Source organism: Phalacrocorax aristotelis, chromosome 4 (genome assembly GCF_949628215.1).
Source record: "Phalacrocorax aristotelis chromosome 4, bGulAri2.1, whole genome shotgun sequence".
In the NCBI taxonomy this organism is placed as follows: domain Eukaryota; kingdom Metazoa; phylum Chordata; class Aves; order Suliformes; family Phalacrocoracidae; genus Phalacrocorax; species Phalacrocorax aristotelis.
The window spans coordinates 36,129,539-36,148,381 of record NC_134279.1 but is presented as its reverse complement, the minus strand read 5'-3'; the positions used below and the strand labels follow the sequence as shown (position 1 = coordinate 36,148,381).

The 18,843-nt window shown below is 37.6% G+C and overlaps 1 protein-coding gene across 1 annotated transcript in view; it reads right to left on the bottom strand.

The window, feature by feature from the left end:
* Nucleotides 1-18,843, bottom strand: part of LOC142056347 (uncharacterized) — a 65,987-nt gene that overhangs the window by 29,830 nt on the left and 17,314 nt on the right. The window contains exons 9-13 of the mRNA XM_075090984.1: nt 17,028-17,224; nt 14,650-14,714; nt 9,842-9,948; nt 6,829-6,940; nt 612-714 (exon numbers count right to left, since the gene is read on the bottom strand). Of these exons, the coding sequence (XP_074947085.1) occupies nt 612-714; nt 6,829-6,940; nt 9,842-9,948; nt 14,650-14,714; nt 17,028-17,224 (584 nt within the window). The remainder of the gene's footprint in view (nt 1-611; nt 715-6,828; nt 6,941-9,841; nt 9,949-14,649; nt 14,715-17,027; nt 17,225-18,843) is intronic.

Genomic DNA, 18,843 nt, shown 5'->3' with positions numbered 1-18,843 from the left:
CATATTTAAGAAGTTTTGAATTATATCTGAAAGTTTAATTACCTACACAAGCAGCTACACATTAAACATGTTAGAAGTACAGTAATATCTAAATAAATCTTTTATAGTAACATCAGATAACTAAGTGCTGAAGAGAACCTTCAAAATCCTCAAACTGTACAGCTCTTCATGAACTGCAATGTTATAGCCAAAGACTATAAATGTGATAGACTTGACAGCTGGATAGCATTCGTAATGTTTATTGCCAGTGAGGTCTAATAGCACTACTGAGTTCTAATAACATGGCACAACAGAATAAGACATGGTTGCACATCAGTGTAACCATGGGTAGAAAAACAAATACAAATGAGGAAAAGGAAAAAAAGCAGAAAGGGCCAGTAGTGGCAACAGAAGGATAAAGAGTTTCAAAGGAGCAGAAAGGTGTTGCTAATGTCCGCAGGTCCCATTCTACATCAAACAAACTTTTTTTTTTAAAGAAAAGATTTCACTATACACAGTGCAATGAAACCTAACACAACTAAGTCTTTGAGTCCTAGTCATGCTCAGGAGGAAAAAAAAAAAAAAAAAAAGAGAGTAATTTAAGATTCTTAGATGACGATGTGAATATTTACCCATGCCAGTTCCAGCTGGTGCAACCTCTCTGGAGAAGATTTCTACAGCCTCTTTTTGCTTATGGTGTACAGCAAGCCAAACAACAGCTTCCCGAGGACCCTGCTTCAAAAAAGTAGGAATTAGATTAGCTTAGATGAAGACCATCACTTAAATTTACCAAACTGAAAAATAACTGTAGCTCAGCATTCAAGTTAAATCTAATGGAAATTTTTAGTGCTCACTGCTACAAACTACAATTTTCATTCAGTGACTTTTCATCCAGCATCACTATGATTTTCTGTTAGTCTTTCACTACCTTTTTTATTTTGCTACCATGAAATCAACTATTGGATATTTCAGACTGCTAGGACACTATGCTGCTTCTCCAGCGTCCTCAAAGAATCAAGTACTATAACGAAGACTACTTCGTAAGAAATTAAATACTTGGCTTCACTCTCAGTGGAACTGGCAAACAAAAACCCTTCTCTTATTTTAAGTGCACTGAGAATACTTTGGGGTCAAGGTAGAGAGCCAGGTTTACTTCTCTTAGCATCAAGAAGCAGACTGGCTCACAGAAAAGAATTCAAACACAGTCCTTGGGAGTTAAATGGGAGAACAGAACTTCAAAAGCCACCACCTTTCCAGAGAAGAGAGCAGACACTCCTCTAAAGGTAAACCCAACCAGTACTCTGCTCCCTACTCTATAAGTCAACTAACACACCCACCCTTACAGGTAAGGACTGTCATCTGTAATATCTCTCACTTCAAGATTTTCTCTTAAAAAAAAAAAAAAAAAAAAATCTCTCTTTTCTGCCACTGAAAGATCTACCACTGGAATCAAAACGCTGGCAAAAGCCTTAGAGTGAACATTAGGTTTTCACTGGAGGCAAAGACTACATTTATTCAAGAATTTTGCATCCACCAGTAAGAACCACCTTGGGTCTACCTTTGAAGTACTAAAAATGTGAAACCTGCTCAAAATACAAGTCTACCCCTGAGTGTCTCTTGTCTCAAAGCACAAGCACGAACATTTCCATCATACATATGAAATGGGACTGCACAAGGTATCAAAATCTACTGGTCAGGAGTTTCCCCACACAGCACTACTTCCAAGTACAGAGTTCTGCAGCAAGGTATTTCTTCTCTCTGGTAGTCACTCTCTGGAAGTCAGCTTTTTTGGTTAATGAGCACGAAGAGAGATTCTAAAGGTTCTTTGGTAACCTTACATTAAATTCTTGGCTTACTTAAATCAACGTAAAATTCAAAAACTGTGGAGTTTGACTACAAGATACTAGGGGATTTCTGCCAGTGTTTATATCCTTTATGATGACAGGAAAGGATATTGCATGAAAGCATGAAAAATGTACCAAAGCTTGGGTTTTGTTTTGTTGGGGTTTTTTTTTTGCCATTCCACAGAGCACAGAGGACTTCCTCTCTCTCTAAATGCCCTGCCTAAAGAATTCTTATAGATTTGGTAGCTGTTCTACTAAAAATGTAGAAAAGTAAAGGAAAATTGAACATATAGCTACTTAGGATACTGAAGAGGACATTTTCCTAGAAGAAAGGAACGACTGGATTTTGGAAGATCCAAGCCTATAGCAAGATCCACGTTTGCTACACCAGGAAATGAATATACATGACTAAATAACCCATTTGTAGTTTATTCCAACTTTCTTCCTCGCATATAATAATTTCTGAAGCATTTAATAGCTTCCCAAGTGTGTGTGAAATCATGAAGAATATTTTAAAATAACATTTTTACTCCTAGTGTAATACTTCTAACAGGTTTTAGCAAAAAGCCTGTTTCTTTACAAACAGAGAAATCAGTGACACTTCCGAAAGCATCAAATACCCAGACAGGAAGGATACAGATGCTTTTACAATTCAACAGCCCCGATTTCAAAATGCAGGGGTTGAGGTGTGGAGCAGAGGGGACATGGTTTTATTTGGTCAGATGAAAAGAATGGAGCCATGACTCCTTGAAGAAGTCCTCCCTCCTCTGGGCTAAGGAACAGCATCATCCTACACAGCACCTAATTTTTTAATGACTTAATCCTGAAAGGGCAGAGGAACCTTTTTTCATGCTAATGGCATCCTTCCTCTAATACGTAGGAATAGGAGAGAGAAGATAAACACCTCAAAGTTGTTATTATATGCAGGAAGTTGTCAGATTCAGAACTTAATTAAATGTGTGATCGAACAAAACCACCTCTCATACTTCTTGCTGAATGTTTTGACGTTTATTCACTACCCAAAGTTGAATGGGTGTCCCCCAATTCAAGAACCAGAAGTCATGTCAGAAACGGTTCTAAAATTACTTGAAGTAATTGTCAATTTACACAGCTGGCAGTAAAAGACACTAGACTATTATGCCTAAAAAAAGAGAAAACATTTAGTCATCAGAATCCTATAAATTTAACAGTATCACAACAAAACAGTCTTTCCTCCCCTCAAATTTTAATACTTGACCCAGCATTTTGAACTTTAAAAAAAAATATGTTTTTCTTCCTCAAAATAACCTGAGAAACTACACGCTGGATCTGAACTCCTAAATTGCCCGTCTTTTAACACATCTCCTAACTCTAGTGCTACTTATTTTAATCACCCACATTTCTGTAAAGCTGCATTCTTTAAGAACATTACATAAACCAGCAAATTGAATATTAGCTTTTGAAATACTGATGTCTTGTATATTAGTATCATCTTCCTCTGTGTATACAGTACATTTTTCCCAAAAGCAATATCACCGAACATGTCAACATTTGAAAATCTCAAGTCAATTTCAGGAATTTAAGTAACTTCAGCAATGTAGGAACATGGATATATTTCCTAGTGGCAGCTGCTGAAATAGTGTTTACGATGAAAGTTGTAATATGCTGCACCAAACATTCTGGCTACTGTAAGAGTGTCCCAAAAAGGCTGTTACATTTACAGACTACTAAATCCTCTATTCAAACTCAAATACATGATACAACCCCAACACGAACAAGCTCACTTATGCCAGCTTATACTAAGGGAGGAAATCTTCCTGACTTTACAGCTAGTGACTGGCTAAAACCCAATAATGAAGGGCCTTCCTGTTTTACTATGTTTAAACCCAAGTCCTAAATATTCTGAAGTTGAAAAATTATTTTTCTCTACTTCCTATTCTAGTGGCATTCCCACACAGAGGCACTCTGAGGTACTGCGATGGTAAATGTAATTGCCTTCATCTTAAGTATCCCTAAGTAGTCATACTCACACCAAGACACACACAGTTCATTTCTCAGCCTCCAAGCTACCAGCCTGGAAAACACCCGCCACAATACTATAATGTAGGAAATCCTGCAAACTTGATTCACATTTTTATTAGCTTATCTTGATACTCATGTAGGCAAACCCTAAAAGTTTAGCAGAGCCAAGATAGGAGAGATTATATTATTCCAGCAGATCATGTTATCACTGAAAGGACAGAAGTTTCCTTCCATGAATACAGGAACAGATGCCATGATCAATATAATATAAATAAGAAACCAACCGGTTTCCCAATTTAAAAAAGTTTCACTGGATTGTTCTAAAAATTGCTACTACACCCACAAATTCAAAGGCATTTGTTTTAACATTCAGTGTTCCCAAAGCTACCAAGAGGCTCATTAAATTACTACAAATAATAATTAATAGGAAATAATCTTGCAGAAAACATGCTTATGCATTCACATCTGCTTCCTGGTTCTAAATGGAATATTTAAGACATGGTACAGTTTAAGTTCTAGGTTTACTTCCTCGCCCACAAATGCAAGATACAATGGTCTATGAACACAATAAGCTGAATCCTGTTCTGAGTGGGTGAATCCAGGATCAAAACTGGATATATAAAGTAATTTATCTTACAGTGTCATAACTGAAACAAAGAATAGCAAAACTTCATCAAGTCTTAACAATGTGGTGTAATTTGGTTAACAAAGGGTTAGTAGAAAACTAACAGACACAGCACATAATAAACTAATACCTGGTGTACTTTTAACTCTTCACATGAAAGTGAAGTATTTCTAAACCATGAACTCACTGACACTGTCATAACCCATTCTTCCTCCCCAGCAGAAAACCACAGAGGAGGAGGTATTAAACACCACTAGGGTTACTCGGTACTGATTCAGGTCCCTTTCTTGCTCATGCTGGGCTGCTACTGACAAAGCAAGTTATCAGAGTGCCACCAACCACCATGTAAACAGGTGGGGAAGAGTGAGAAAGGAAGCAAGCCTTTCTTGATTTCTCAAGGATAAGTTGTGTTGCCAGGAACAGTCAATACGCCTCCACAGAGCAGCTCAGACTACAGCATACAGGCCTACATAAGCCTGGGATATACAGTGATTTCAGAGTTGCAAATGCAAACCTTTGCATCCAGCTTGACAGACCTCTGTTAGAGTTTGTCCAGCTACACGAGACATCTACATCCAGCTACACCAGACTGAGTTCCAAATATTGTCCAACTTATCCTGTCTTGGTATTCATGTAACTATTTGCTTCTCCTCTTTAAATTGAGATGGCAGAATCTTCAAAGCAGGAACCGGTTTCCTTATGTGTTAATATACTGCCTAACATAACATAACATGGCTGTGGTTTTGAGCACTGTTACTTGCAACCCAAATAACCATGTCTAATCTTGCATGGAAAGATGTAGTAGGAAAGAGCGCTTAAGAGACTACATTATTCCTACCAGCAGCCCCAAAGGGCAGGTATTTTCCTTTGGATTCTAGGACTTTGTTTTTTAAAATGGAAAAGCAAACCCCACTCTCCACCCTTTTTCCTCAAGCTTCTGGAGCTGCTTTCCAAACTCCTCTGGTTAGTTTCTTCAGAACTGTTGGAGGAACCAGGTGAAAGGCAATAGAGTGATTTCTTGTATTTCAGCCTCAGCTCTCACATCCTATTTCAGGCATGTGCTTCCAATACATATAATGGAGATAACGCTATATTTACTTTTAAGATGTAGGAATTGAGGCTGAGGAAATATAGAAAATACTAAAAATACTAAATTCTATTTGGAAAATTTATTTAATGTACCGTAAGCAAGGCAAACGGAACAATAAAGGAAGGAGAAACTGCTCTTTTTCAAATAATCATTCACTCTATACAATGGGACAGAAAACTTTCCGTGTAGCAATTTAATTAAAGAGTGTATTACAATGCATAATCATAAGGTGCTGGTAAGAACAGAACACAGACAAGTTCAACATCTGGAACATCTGTTCCTGTGTTTCAAAATTTTGATTCTGCAATCTCAGCAGCACACTTAACATCACAGGTTTTATGGTCCTGAAAGGAAAAAGACCACATTATAAAGCTAGTTCAATGAGGCAACTCTTGCTGCTGTGCAGAATGAAACTGAAGTTCAAGCACTAAAATTAACAGCTGCAGATACAACTTGTCCAATTTCTAAGAATGCTTAATTTACTATAGTAAGAAGTTAACTGTCTTTCTCCACATCACGTCCTTGTTTCCTGTACATACAAACTGTCAGCTATTTTAAGTGTTGGCACTCTTAAGATCAAACTCACAGAGCTGAGTTTTGCCACGTGTACCTTAAGAGTTTTGCAAGACTACCATAGACAAAGAAGAATTACATACTACTGTTTTGGAACAAACTAAAATGTCTAAATATTTAAAGTGCACATAAGTGCAGAAGTGCAAGATTTACAGTCTTCTTCCTTTAAAAAGGGCTTTCATATCCCGTATTAGGAAAACAGACCATGCATATCACAGCCATAGTGGCTATGGCCACCATTCGTATTCTTACGTATGGATTTAACAAGTCCCAGAATACAATTCAGGATTATATAATTGAAGATTATTTTGAAAACAGTACTCACAGACAGTTTTAAAGTTGCACAGGCAACAAAAATTCTGCCATTTCCTGACTCAACAACCTTTATAATGTGGTCTTTTAGAGTTCTATCAAATGCAGTATGTCTACATCATAAGAACTTGTTTAAGAAGTACTTCTTCAGATGAACAACATCAAAACAGACTACAACATTTTTGTAAGATTTCGTATCAATGCTCCTGGAAGACCCAATACTGCAAAGATCCTGTCAGTGTTAATTTTGTACACTAAGTAGTGACACACTGAATTCTTTGCAAGACGATGGGGTGAAATTCCCAAGATGATAACGACTTCCTTTAAAGTTGTGGTAAAGATAACAATATGGAGAGATTAAAACAGGTCAGTAAAAGTTTAAGAACACTCCACTGAATACTTACACCATCTATACTCCTTCTAGCATGAGGTCCATATGTATCTTCAGACCCTAAAACCTGTATGTTAACTGCACTGTAATCTTCATACCCAAGCTGACTGAAAATAAGACGAGTCCTGCAACAAATGATTTTTTTTATTAGTAAACTGCCTCAAAATTATTATCTGAAGTAGCCCTGTGTGGTCCACAGGAGTTAGCTCTGTCGTGTAAACTGGGCTATGAATACTTTACACTAAACAAATATATCTGAACACTACAAATCAAGCAATTACACACAAGGAATTTATGCCTCTGAATTTATCCCTAGGTTTCAAACTGAGCTTTTTGTTTATTCAAATTATTTGAAAGATGACAGGCAAAGACAAATACATGGATTTCAGCTCTTACTTTTATCTTTAAAACAAAGACAGCTTGAAATGTAATTACAGTATATGCAGTCTTGCTGTGTTTCATTCTGGTAATACAGTTCTTAACTCCGACTCTGCTACAAGGCATTGTGAACTACCAATAAATACATGAAACTATCTCATCACATCACAAGCACCAATGAAGAAAAAATAAAAATCAAACTGAAGAAGGAACTTTTATTCAAACCTTAAAGGTATTTATTTGGGATTAATAAATACAAGACTCAAATGCCAAAAAGTAGATAAAGTTTTTAAAGAGAATGTTTCTTTATCACTTGTGCCTGTCCAGTCTGGCACTGAAATCCCTCAAACTCTTTCTATAAGGATATTTCCACCAAAAGCATATTGTGTCAAGAGTGTACAGAACTTAAAATACAAAATGTAATTTTCTAACTGTTGTAAAGAGATGAAGGTGGGCCATGTATCACAAATGAGGCCATCTTGATTTTCATGACCACAGACAGGTACTTGACTTAAGGTACCTAAATTTGCAAACCGTGTCTGTAGTAAGTTATTTTAAATTATTTACCTACAAACATTACAGTTAGAGATACTAGAGTTCAAAATACATTCTGTGGACAATTTTTAGCTCTTTCATGTGTCTTTGCAATGCAACAGAGAACCATCAAAAAATAAAAGGACACCAAAGACTACTCCAAAAAGACTTCTCCACACACATGCTGCCAAATCTCTCCTGCTTTCAAAAATTAACAAACAAATAAAGCAGAAGCATGCAAGAAAGAAGTGAAAGAAGTCATATCACAAGCTGCCAAAGCTGCTTGATGTCTTAGGCTGCCAACTAACTTGACTTGTACAACTGAAGCACCTTATATTTGTGCACCTTATTCTGTACTTGTCACCATTAGACTAATGGGCTGAATTTTATCTAGAATGGACTGGAACCTGGCTATCTGAAAGATCATCTCCTTGTAACGTTCTTATGCAACAGGACTTAGTGGAAAGTCAGAGCTTCCTAAAGAAATATAGTTCAGAATATGTACTTGTTGATGTGTGCGCAGGATTCCTATTGGTTAAAGCTTAGTAACAGGGGAATGTTCTGTATTTTCACTTGCTTAATTGAATAATTACTGGGTTGTGCATGTTTACAGAAAATAAAATAATCAGCAAAGATAAAATTACCTCAAGGGATTAATATCTTTCACATGTAACAACAGATTTTATTTTCATAATCTTAATTGGGAACACACTTTTTAATAGGGCCTGTAGCAACAGAACAAGGGCTGATGGTTTTAAACTAAAAGAGGGTAGATTCAGACTAGATGGAAGGAGGAGATGTTTTACAGCAAGGGTGGTGAGGCACTGGAACAGGCTGCCCAGAGAGGTGGCAGATGCCCCATCCCTGGAATCATTCAAGGTCAGGTTGGACAGGGCTCTGAGCAACTTAATCTAGTGCAAGATGTCCCTGCTCACTGCAGGGGGGGTTGGACTAGACGGCCTTTAAAATGTCCCTTCCAACCCAAACTATTCTATGATTCTATCAGATTCATGTAGTCTGGTCTGAAATAATGTCCAAGAGCAAACATAAAAGGGAAAATATAGCATTCTATTTCCAAAATAATCACCTAGCTTCCAAAACGATTGCTTTTTGGGGACTTCTAAATCCTTAAGTCTTTGTATTTAACAGCTCTTGAAGGCTTGGGGTTCCCCCCCTCCCCCCCTATTGATTTTCTCAGTAGCTCTTAGACACGTACACTTTAGCATTCACACCACTCTGTAGAAAGTTATTCCATAGCTTAATTACAAATCCTGTTTCAGCCCACTCATCTGCTACATCCCTTGAGGGAGGTCACAGAGCTCCTTCATCACAGCGCCGTACATGGGCACATGAGCAATAAGTCGCTCCATGTCCACAGTAAACCTTGCATTTCTGACAGGTGTTTTTCCTAGTGTACTTGCTGCGTGGGTCTATAATAGGATGGGGGGTAAGTTATATATAAAACATGGCACAAAGAGATAGATATCATAACTGGAAAGAATGGGGCTATTGGAGTAAATGCTCAGAGACTTCCGTGAGGATATGGGATTATATTTAAGAAGAATCCCTCCTTGCCCAAACATACAGGCATGACAATATGACTAAAGGTTTATCAGTCTGTTTTACAATTGTAAAATTGTTCTAGCAAACAAAATCATTAGTCACATTTTACAAGGTACTAAGATAATTTTATTTAAAACACAAACTTGGTCAACTGCCTGCATAGCAGTAAGATTTTCTTTACAGAAAGAAGTTCTGTGAAAAATCAGTGAGAACTAGTTTCACATGGGTTTCTCTCTGGCACCTAATAAATTTTAACCGGAATCACAGCTTTTCCCTCGTTAATTTGGGTTTCTCTCCACTATCCAGCCCTCTGTTTTCAGCAATATCTGAAACCTTTCTTGCTCTGCCAGACTTGGCTGAAGTGCAGTTATATGTTGAAAACACATTTCCTAAACAGGCTACATAAGTCTTGCAATGTACTTGTAACTGGAAGATTATAATCTTCCAGGGTTCTTACAAGGTTAATATGGTTGCCATCGTATATCACAGTTCTATTTTCACCATCTCTGAAAAGAAAAAGCCAATACCCCTTCCAAGACTCAAATACTAACCTTTGCAGAATACTTTCTGCAGTGCGTCTTCCTTTTTCTACTGCCTTTGGACCTCCCACTGCACAGACAGCAGTAGCTCTGAAGCCATCAAGGTAAGTGGCATTTACCTAGGAGTAAAGGAATTATAAAATTACATGGTATTCAGTACCAATATGCTGTAAATCACTCCCTGACAGTCATTATCCATACATTTAGCAGAAGCAGAATAGCAAGAAACCGTAATCATCACCACAAAAATTTACTCCATTATTTAAAATTCAAAATTCTATTGGAGGAAGATTCAAATCTGCAAAACTCAAACTCTGAATCACTTCTCATTGTCATCCTTAAATTTTCCTGTGCTTATTTCTTTTAGTGCATAGTACACATTCTGGTGATGAAAAGCTGAATAATCTATCACAGTGAAATAGATCAGACATATGTTTTCCAGAAGTATTAAAGTAAATGTGAAAAAACATCACATGCACACATGAAAGAACATGTTATACATGCAAACATTTAACTAACAAGCATCTTACTAGAGTTCCAGTGCTACAGGTGTTTAACAGAGCTCTAATACAGTTCAAGTAATGACCATAAATGGTAGAAAAGCTTTAATAGATACATCTAAACTAAGCCAGATGAGCATTTTCAACATTTGTTATCTAACCTAAAAACAAAAGCAGAAACTTAAGAACCTGTTAAGACATTCAGCATAACTCTCTAAAACTAGAAATGCTTTTCCTACAGTAACTTTTCAAATACTTCACCCAATCTACATTTAAATGCCCCCAAAAAAGGGTTTCAGCTATGTCTTTTGAGAAGCTATTTCTCATCATTTTCCCTAAATTTTACCTTATATCTCACTTTCTCTTATCATTGCTTTACTAACCACACTTCACCTTTAATGCAGCAATTAATCTTCCTCTACGCTTACTGTAAAGTTATGAATGATGTAACACACCCTTAAAATACTTCTAGCTTGATAAAATGCCCATTTAGTCACTTCCTAGCCAAGTTAAACACACTAAATTCATTTCCTAAAAATTACTTCTAAAACACGTGTGCAAAGCATACGCCCATTCATCACTGACAGCCAATTAAACAGTTTCAAAAAACAGAAATCTCTCACAGGAATGTAACTTACATATTTTAGAATCTCATTACAGTGTTTAATAGACAAAATGTAAGATATATTAAAAATATTCCTAAACACATACATTCCAAATGTCCTACTTAAGACATAGAATCATATAGTCATTAAGGTTGGAAAAGACCTCTAGGATCATCAAGTACAACCATCAACCCAACGCCACCATGTCTCCTAAACCATACTCTGAAGTGCCACGTCAACATGCTTTTTGAACACCTCCAGGGACGGTGACTCCACCACCTCTCTGGGCAGGCTGTTCCAGTGCCTGACCACTCTTTCAGTAAAGAAATTTTTCCTAATACCCAATCTAAACCTCCCCTGGCACAGCTTGAAGCCATTTCCTCTCATCCTATCACTAGTAACTTCGGAGAAGAGACCAACACCCACCTCACTATAGCCTCCTTTCAGGTAGTTGTAGAGAGCCAGAAGGTCTCCCCTCAGCCTCCTCTTCTCCAGACTAAACTCAAGCTTCCTCAGCCGCTCCTCATAAGACCTGCTCTCCAGACCCTTCACCGCCTGCTTTGCCCTTCCCTGGACACGCTCTAGCGCCTCAATGTCCCTCTTGTAGTGAGGGGCCCAAAAACTGAACACAGGATTCAAGGTGTGGCCTCACCAGTGCCGAGTACAGGGCACGATCACTTCCCTACTCCTGCTGGCCACACTATTCCTGATACAAGCCAGGATGCCTTCTTGGCCACCTGGGCACGCTGCTGGCTCATGTTCAGCTGGCTGTCAACCAGCACCCCCAGGTCCTTTTCCTCCAGGCAGCCCCCCAGCCACTCCTCCCCAAGGCTGGAGTGTTGCATGGGGTTGTTATGACCCAAGTGCAGGACCCAGCCCTGAGCCTTGTTGAATCTCCTACAATTGGCCTCAGCCCATCGATCCAGCCTGTCCAGGTCCCTCTGCAGAGCCTTCCTAACCTCGAGCATGTCAACTCTCCTGCCAAACTTGGTGCTGTCTGCAAACTTACTGAGGGTGCACTCAATCCCCTCATCCAGATCATTGGTAAAGATATTAAAAAAGACTGGCCCCATCACTGAGCCCTGGTGAACAAAAGAAATGACTTCTCAAAACTTCTCAGATAAGATGGTGAAAGGACATAACTGAGGTTTGAGATTTTTAGTGGATGAACCATGAAATGGACTAAACAAAAGAGAATGACAGATTGTCTTTTTTACATAGCAGTAAAGTAAAAATAAGGGGGTTTAAAATTTATTATTATTATTTTTTCTTGTTGTTTCAAACACGACAAAAACCATATTTTCAGAATAAAAAACTCACACTTATTCCCAGATACAGATAATGCAGACACAGATCACTCAGAGGAAGGAAATTTAGTGTTCCAGCATTATGTAACTAGAACACTTGAACTAATATGTGGGTGAAAAAAAAAGATCAGCTTTAACAGATGCCTTTAAACTACAACCTCTTTCCCTGCAGCATCACCATCAGGAGTCTGGTAATTTGATAATCTCAATTAATTATCAGTGTGCAAACAAAGTAATAATATTTAATGGAAAAAAGATTTAAGATGAAAACTGGAATTCATAAAACTACCAAGAGTTTAGGAGCCTATTTCCATGTTCAAAGTGCTACAAGGAGCTAAGCTTATTCAAGTGCAAACACATGCCTACTGAGATTTTAGTTACTATAAAAAGCAGTTGGTGGAAAACCATTTTATAAAGCATTTTATCAATACTTTTGTACTGGGATTGCCCCAGCTCCAGATTTACCACTGACTCTTTGTAGGAGCACAGAGAAAATCCTTAATGATTTTATCATTAATCCAGTGAAAAAGGATCTGGGGGTGCTGGTTGACAGCCGGCTGAACATGAGCCAGCAGCGTGCTCAGTTGGCCAAGAAGGCATCCTGGCTTGTATCAGGAATAGTGTGGCCAGCAGGAGTAGGGAAGTGATCGTGCCCCTGTACTCGGCACTGGTGAGGCCACACCTTGAATCCTGTGTTCAGTTTTTGGGCCCCTCACTACAAGAGGGACATTGAGGCGCTAGAGCGTGTCCAGGGAAGGGCAAAGCAGGCGGTGAAGGGTCTGGAGAGCAGGTCTTATGAGGAGCGGCTGAGGAAGCTTGAGTTTAGTCTGGAGAAGAGGAGGCTGAGGGGAGACCTTCTGGCTCTCTACAACTACCTGAAAGGAGGCTATAGTGAGGTGGGTGTTGGTCTCTTCTCCGAAGTTACTAGTGATAGGATGAGAGGAAATGGCTTCAAGCTGTGCCAGGGGAGGTTTAGATTGGGTATTAGGAAAAATTTCTTTACTGAAAGAGTGGTCAGGCACTGGAACAGCCTGCCCAGAGAGGTGGTAGAGTCACCGTCCCTGGAGGTGTTCAAAAAGCATGTTGACGTGGCACTTCAGAGTATGGTTTAGGAGACATGGTGGCGTTGGGTTGATGGTTGTACTTGATGATCCTAGAGGTCTTTTCCAACCTTAATGACTATATGATTTTAATAATTAAAGTTCTGAGGAAATGCAAAAAGATGACAATATTGTAGTGAAATTGCAGGCTGCCTGTCAAAAAAATAAAATAAAAATCAATGCTACATTATATTAGGTGAAAGTTCAGAAAATTTCATGTTCAGATTACACTCCTGTGATACTTTTGAAATACCAAACCCCTATTTCATAAAGCTGATATGAACGTGACACTAGAACACTGACAGATGTAAAAAACTAACTAAGGGCATGAGAAAAGTGACCTGTGGTATACTACTCAGTGCTAAATAAGCTTTGTCAGTATGCTTCAATTATTGAGCTTTTAGAGAGCTCTTTTATTCTGATTTTACAACTAACCAAAACGACACCTGCTTTGATATTATTACTTATTTTTGAAATACTGTGTCTTTAAAAACTGAAACTCTATCTTACGTAAAATTGGTTTTAAAGGTGTCAGAAATATTTAAAAAATGCAGTAAAAAGTTTCAAAGAAAAGTTATGCTCATACATTATATTATTAAAAACAGGAATACTAGCACGATCCCCTGCTTAGGTTAACTCACTTTTGATATGGCTGTGCTAAGCAGTTAATTTCTGATCTCAACCTTGCTTCTGTAAAAGCCAGTTTTGCCACTAAACAAGAAAAGGATCCAGCCCTACTGGTGCTTCACCAGGACTGTATTACCTTAGCATCCATTCAGGGACTGGGAATGGAAACCACTAGAAGACTACAGTACCAAACATGAAACTTCACAGATTTTACTAGAAGTGTGTTTTTCTTTCAACGGAATATTTCAGGAGACTATCAGTCCCATTCTTAATTGCTTTCTTGATAGATGTAGTTACTCATTACTTACCTTTTGAAAACTAATTAGCAGATAAATTTCACAATTAAATAGAACAAAATTAACATGCCAGTATAAAATCAACAAGTAAAAAAGTGCTAGCAGGCTAAGATGTTTTAAGACTTATTATTACTACTACTACAAAAGAACCATCCCAGCCTTCTCTGGAGGTTTGTGGATATGCCTGTTACACACAAAAACATGTTTTTATGTATCAAACAAGATTTATCATTTTTAATTTTCCCCCTTTGTTTTACTCTCGGGGAAGGGAGGATGAGGAGTTTAAAGTGGTAACAGTTTTTGGCAGAAAATATTTCTTATTTTCTCAAAAATATAAAGTTTTGTAAATCAAAAATACTTTACACTCCACAGAAAGAGATAATACCTTGTAAAACATTGAAGGAGGCAATCCTTTTGCTCCGTGCACTTTCACTGCCCCGCCGTCAAAACCTACAGTGGTTTTAAAAAATAAATAAATAAAAATCAATATTTAAGCTTCTTCAATATAACTTCAAAGATATGTTTTGTGATGCATATTAATCAAATGCACTTAATTAAAAAGCAAATAATTGAAAGCTCTACCGCCACAGAAGAGAGAACCTTTCACAAAACAGTCCTCCCTGCCTTAGAAACATAAACAGCAATTTGGTGACTAAATTTATGACTTCAGTGAGCCTTTTAATAGAATGCTTGAAATGTTTATTCATGTACTTAAAACATACTTAACACAGAAAGCAGCCTTAGGACTTCAGACCCAACAGTTATTTTCCACTTAACAGCCACTTATTGCACACACAGAGAGCATACAATTTACTGTAGTTGGCTGGACTGGCTACAGTCCCTCACTCGGTAAGGAAACAAAACAAGAAAGATGAGAAACCAGTGAGATCTTATTTGCCGATAGCTTAGTAAGTGAAGGGATAACTTAACTTTAGCCTTCTTGTTAGTAACAGAAACAGAACAGTCTGAATATATGTTCCAGGGCAACTACCACGTTCAGTATTAAGAATATTAATGCCAAAAAGAAACTGGAGAAAATAGCTGTCAGGGCACCAGGTTCAAGCCTGAACTGGAGAAAAATCAATAGGTGCAACTCCTTGGAAACTAGCAGTGCAGGATCTGGACCTTATGTCAGACAGACAGAACTATACTTTAGCTCACTTGTACCTAACCTGTCCTTGCAAACATTTAGGAAGCAGTTCAAAGCTTTACACAAATACTCAGAAGAGATCAAATTGGAACATATCTGAAAAAGTGAATGTGACTAGCAGAAGTTTCACATGCCACTCAAATACTATCATCACTTTCTCTGCCAGATTGACATACGGTTAATTTAGTTCTCTCAGTACATAACAATATACCTAGAGTCAGGATGAATATCTATCTGGTAGAGTTTTATCTTCCAAGTGAAGGAGTAATACAAAGAAAAAAAACCCTCAAAACAAATATCATCCATTGACAAAAAGAAAACCAGAAACACCTCTCAGTTCAAACACTGCAAGTAATCCAGCAGGACAATAAAATCAGCAATGTAAACAGCAAAAATAGATAGCTTGCCTGGTTTTACTGGTGTACGTGTCAAAGCACTTCAGACTAAAAATATTTATGAAATCTGCCCATTTTCCATCTGTTATATTTCTAAGAGGGCTAACTGAAAGTTCATGTGAAAGATGTGAAAGTTCATTTTAAGTTCAAACATGTCATATTGGGTCATTTGCAAGCCAGAAGTTCATAGGAAGGTTAGGGGGTTTTTTTGTTTGGTTTTTTTTGTTGGGTTTTTTTTTTTAAAGACAAGTGGCTAAGAGCAGCAAGCTGGCCTTATCAGACTGCCACTTGATTACGTGCATGAGCAGAAGGTTCACTGTACAATTTTACAGCAGTTTTACATTTGAAGCAAAAACACTGTAGCATCAAAAACATTTGAGTTTTATCACAGCAAGTTTTTGAGATTTCAGTCGTTCGACTTTTATAAAAACACTTAGCCTACTGTCACAGATAAGTTCCATTAGAATGAAAAAGGATATATAAAACAGATGCAGTAAGAAACAAACTTCAAATGACTGTAGCTAAACATTTTTCCAAGCTGTCTTATCCAACCTACAGATCTTCAAATCTGTTAAGCCTGGGTTTTTTTGCTTTTAAAGGTAAATCCAGAACATACGTTATATATCCATCTCTAGGCTACTGGCTGCTCAAAGTTTGAAGGATAAAATATGGACTTTCTTGAATACAGGTTCTCTGGTGAAAATCCTGTACCTAAGCATGCTTCTATCGCTTAACATGATCCAATTAAATGTCTAAGAAAACCACCATTACCAGGTAGTGCTTTGAAAGACACAGCTTTCCATTGTTACTAACATTTCAAATGCCACGTGACAAAACATGTACAAAAGGTACATTTATTTGAGCAAAGGAAGTCAGCTGCAGTTTAAAAAAACCACTGAAATAACAGTGGAGCTGTCTCAATGTTACTGACACAGAATACATAGTTTGAAGACTTGGTAGGTACAAGGCGTGCCTTAAAAAGTAAAGCGAAAGTCAAAGATTTGAATTAGTCAGCCAGCAAGTTAAATAAGAGCATGTTTAAAATTTCTAAAGAATTTCTAGCCAAAGTCCTTAAAAAAATCAGTTTAGTACAGTATCACACTCTGAGGAACTGATTTAACAAGAAATAGGCAGAGAGAACGTGGAAATTAAAGCAACTGCTTTAGTTTTATAACCCTGTTCATTGACACAGATCTCTTAACATGTAAGAGAACTAACCTGGAACTTCGGTGATGGAAACTTCGGAAAAGTCACACGTGACATCTGGTAAAAGGTAGCGCTGAGGATTGCCCAATTCATACACTAACTGTTCAGCTACAGTGCCAAAAGAGATTACTCCCCCTGTGTCTGGCGGCTTGGAAAGAATAAAGTCTCCTTCAGAGGAACATTCTACAATGGGAAAGCCTATGTTGTGCCTAGAATGTGAAAAACATTGGAAAAACCCTGTAAATACAAAGGGAAAGCCAAAAGAAAAATGAATCACAACATACCAGAATTTTATGGTAATGACTGATTAAATAAAACTGATCAAGGAGTTAGAACATACCTAGCTGTTTCTCCAGAAACATACACAAGAAAAAGCACTGAACAAACTGCTCAACCAAAATAAAAAGATGCATTTTATTGTCCAGTGAAGGAGCGCAGATATAACAACAGATACCAACAGTAAACAGATAGAAGTGGGGAAGGACACTAGCGGAAATGGTTAAAGTAAAAAGAAGCTGAAAGTATTAGAGGACTACAATTAAAGAGGTAAATTCAGAAGAAAAATGATTGCTAATTCTAGCTTAGTTTAGCTACAACAGCACACACAGCATGATGGTGAAGACATGCAAATACATCCTACATGCTGGATTTGTAGAAAGGCAGACAAAGCAGGAAGAACAGACTGTGCTGGAAGCCTCAGAGATGAAGGGAAGTAGGCAACAGGAATAATCACACCTATTAAGGACAATTTCACATGTTAATAAATTATACACAGAAAAGTTATAATCAAGTAACAGAAAGATATGAAAGATCTTCAGACCAGAACAAGAACAAAAAGACAGAATGAATAGAAAATTATGAAGCATAGCAAAAAGAAAAGCAGTATACCACAAAATTATAGAGATGTCTGTAAATGAAAATATTCCTCCTCTTCACATTCTCACAAGAGTAATATACAGAAAGCGATCAAATAGCTCATAGTAAGAGGCACACACTGGTAATTACAGTAGCAGGGCAGAATTTTCAGGGTTATGTGGATGAAATCTAGATACCTGCTTTCCCAGTTAAAAGGCTTTTATTTTATTTACAGAGAATTTGAGCAAAAGTAATGACTTAAAAATTAAAAGTACCCGAAAATTAAAATAGACCCTTAATAAAAAGGCTACCTGCCCCATCCCTCTCTCACAGGAGGTTGGAAATTTGCGTCTCTGGGACACTTTACTAGCCCAAAAATAACACAAAAAAGAGGAGTGAAGGAGATACAGCCCCTTGGAAAAGCAAGTGTGTTCTAGAAAGGTGGTGAACATTACCATTCTCATTAAAGTCAATGACCTCCAGGACCTTCGTACATTCTTAAAAATCAGTCCATCCCTGAAATTAATTATTTTTGGGTGCTAGTGGGAACAATGTGCTGAACATACAACCGAACTGGTTAACAGCAAAGGTTAGATGAACACAGTTTGTATAACATAAATCCACAAAGTTTTGAAGAAGTCAGCAAAGAAACCAGTGAACTCTTAAGTGACATTTGTAAAAGTTCATGGGAGTTTGAACAGATTCCTTATCATCAGGAAGCTTCAAACATAACCCCGTTATTTAAAAAAAAAAGGATTAAGAGACAAGCTCTGTTACCAGAGATCAGCAACTTTAATACTGATAGTGTACAAAACTTAGAAGTACAGTAGCTGTAAGACACCTAGAAAAGCCCATGTTGAATCAGTAAAGACTATACTTCATTCGACTGGTCTCTGAAATTATTTAAACCACTAAACAGACCAAGGGAAATAAAAAATCCCACCCTGGTGAATACAAAGAATTGAATGGAATT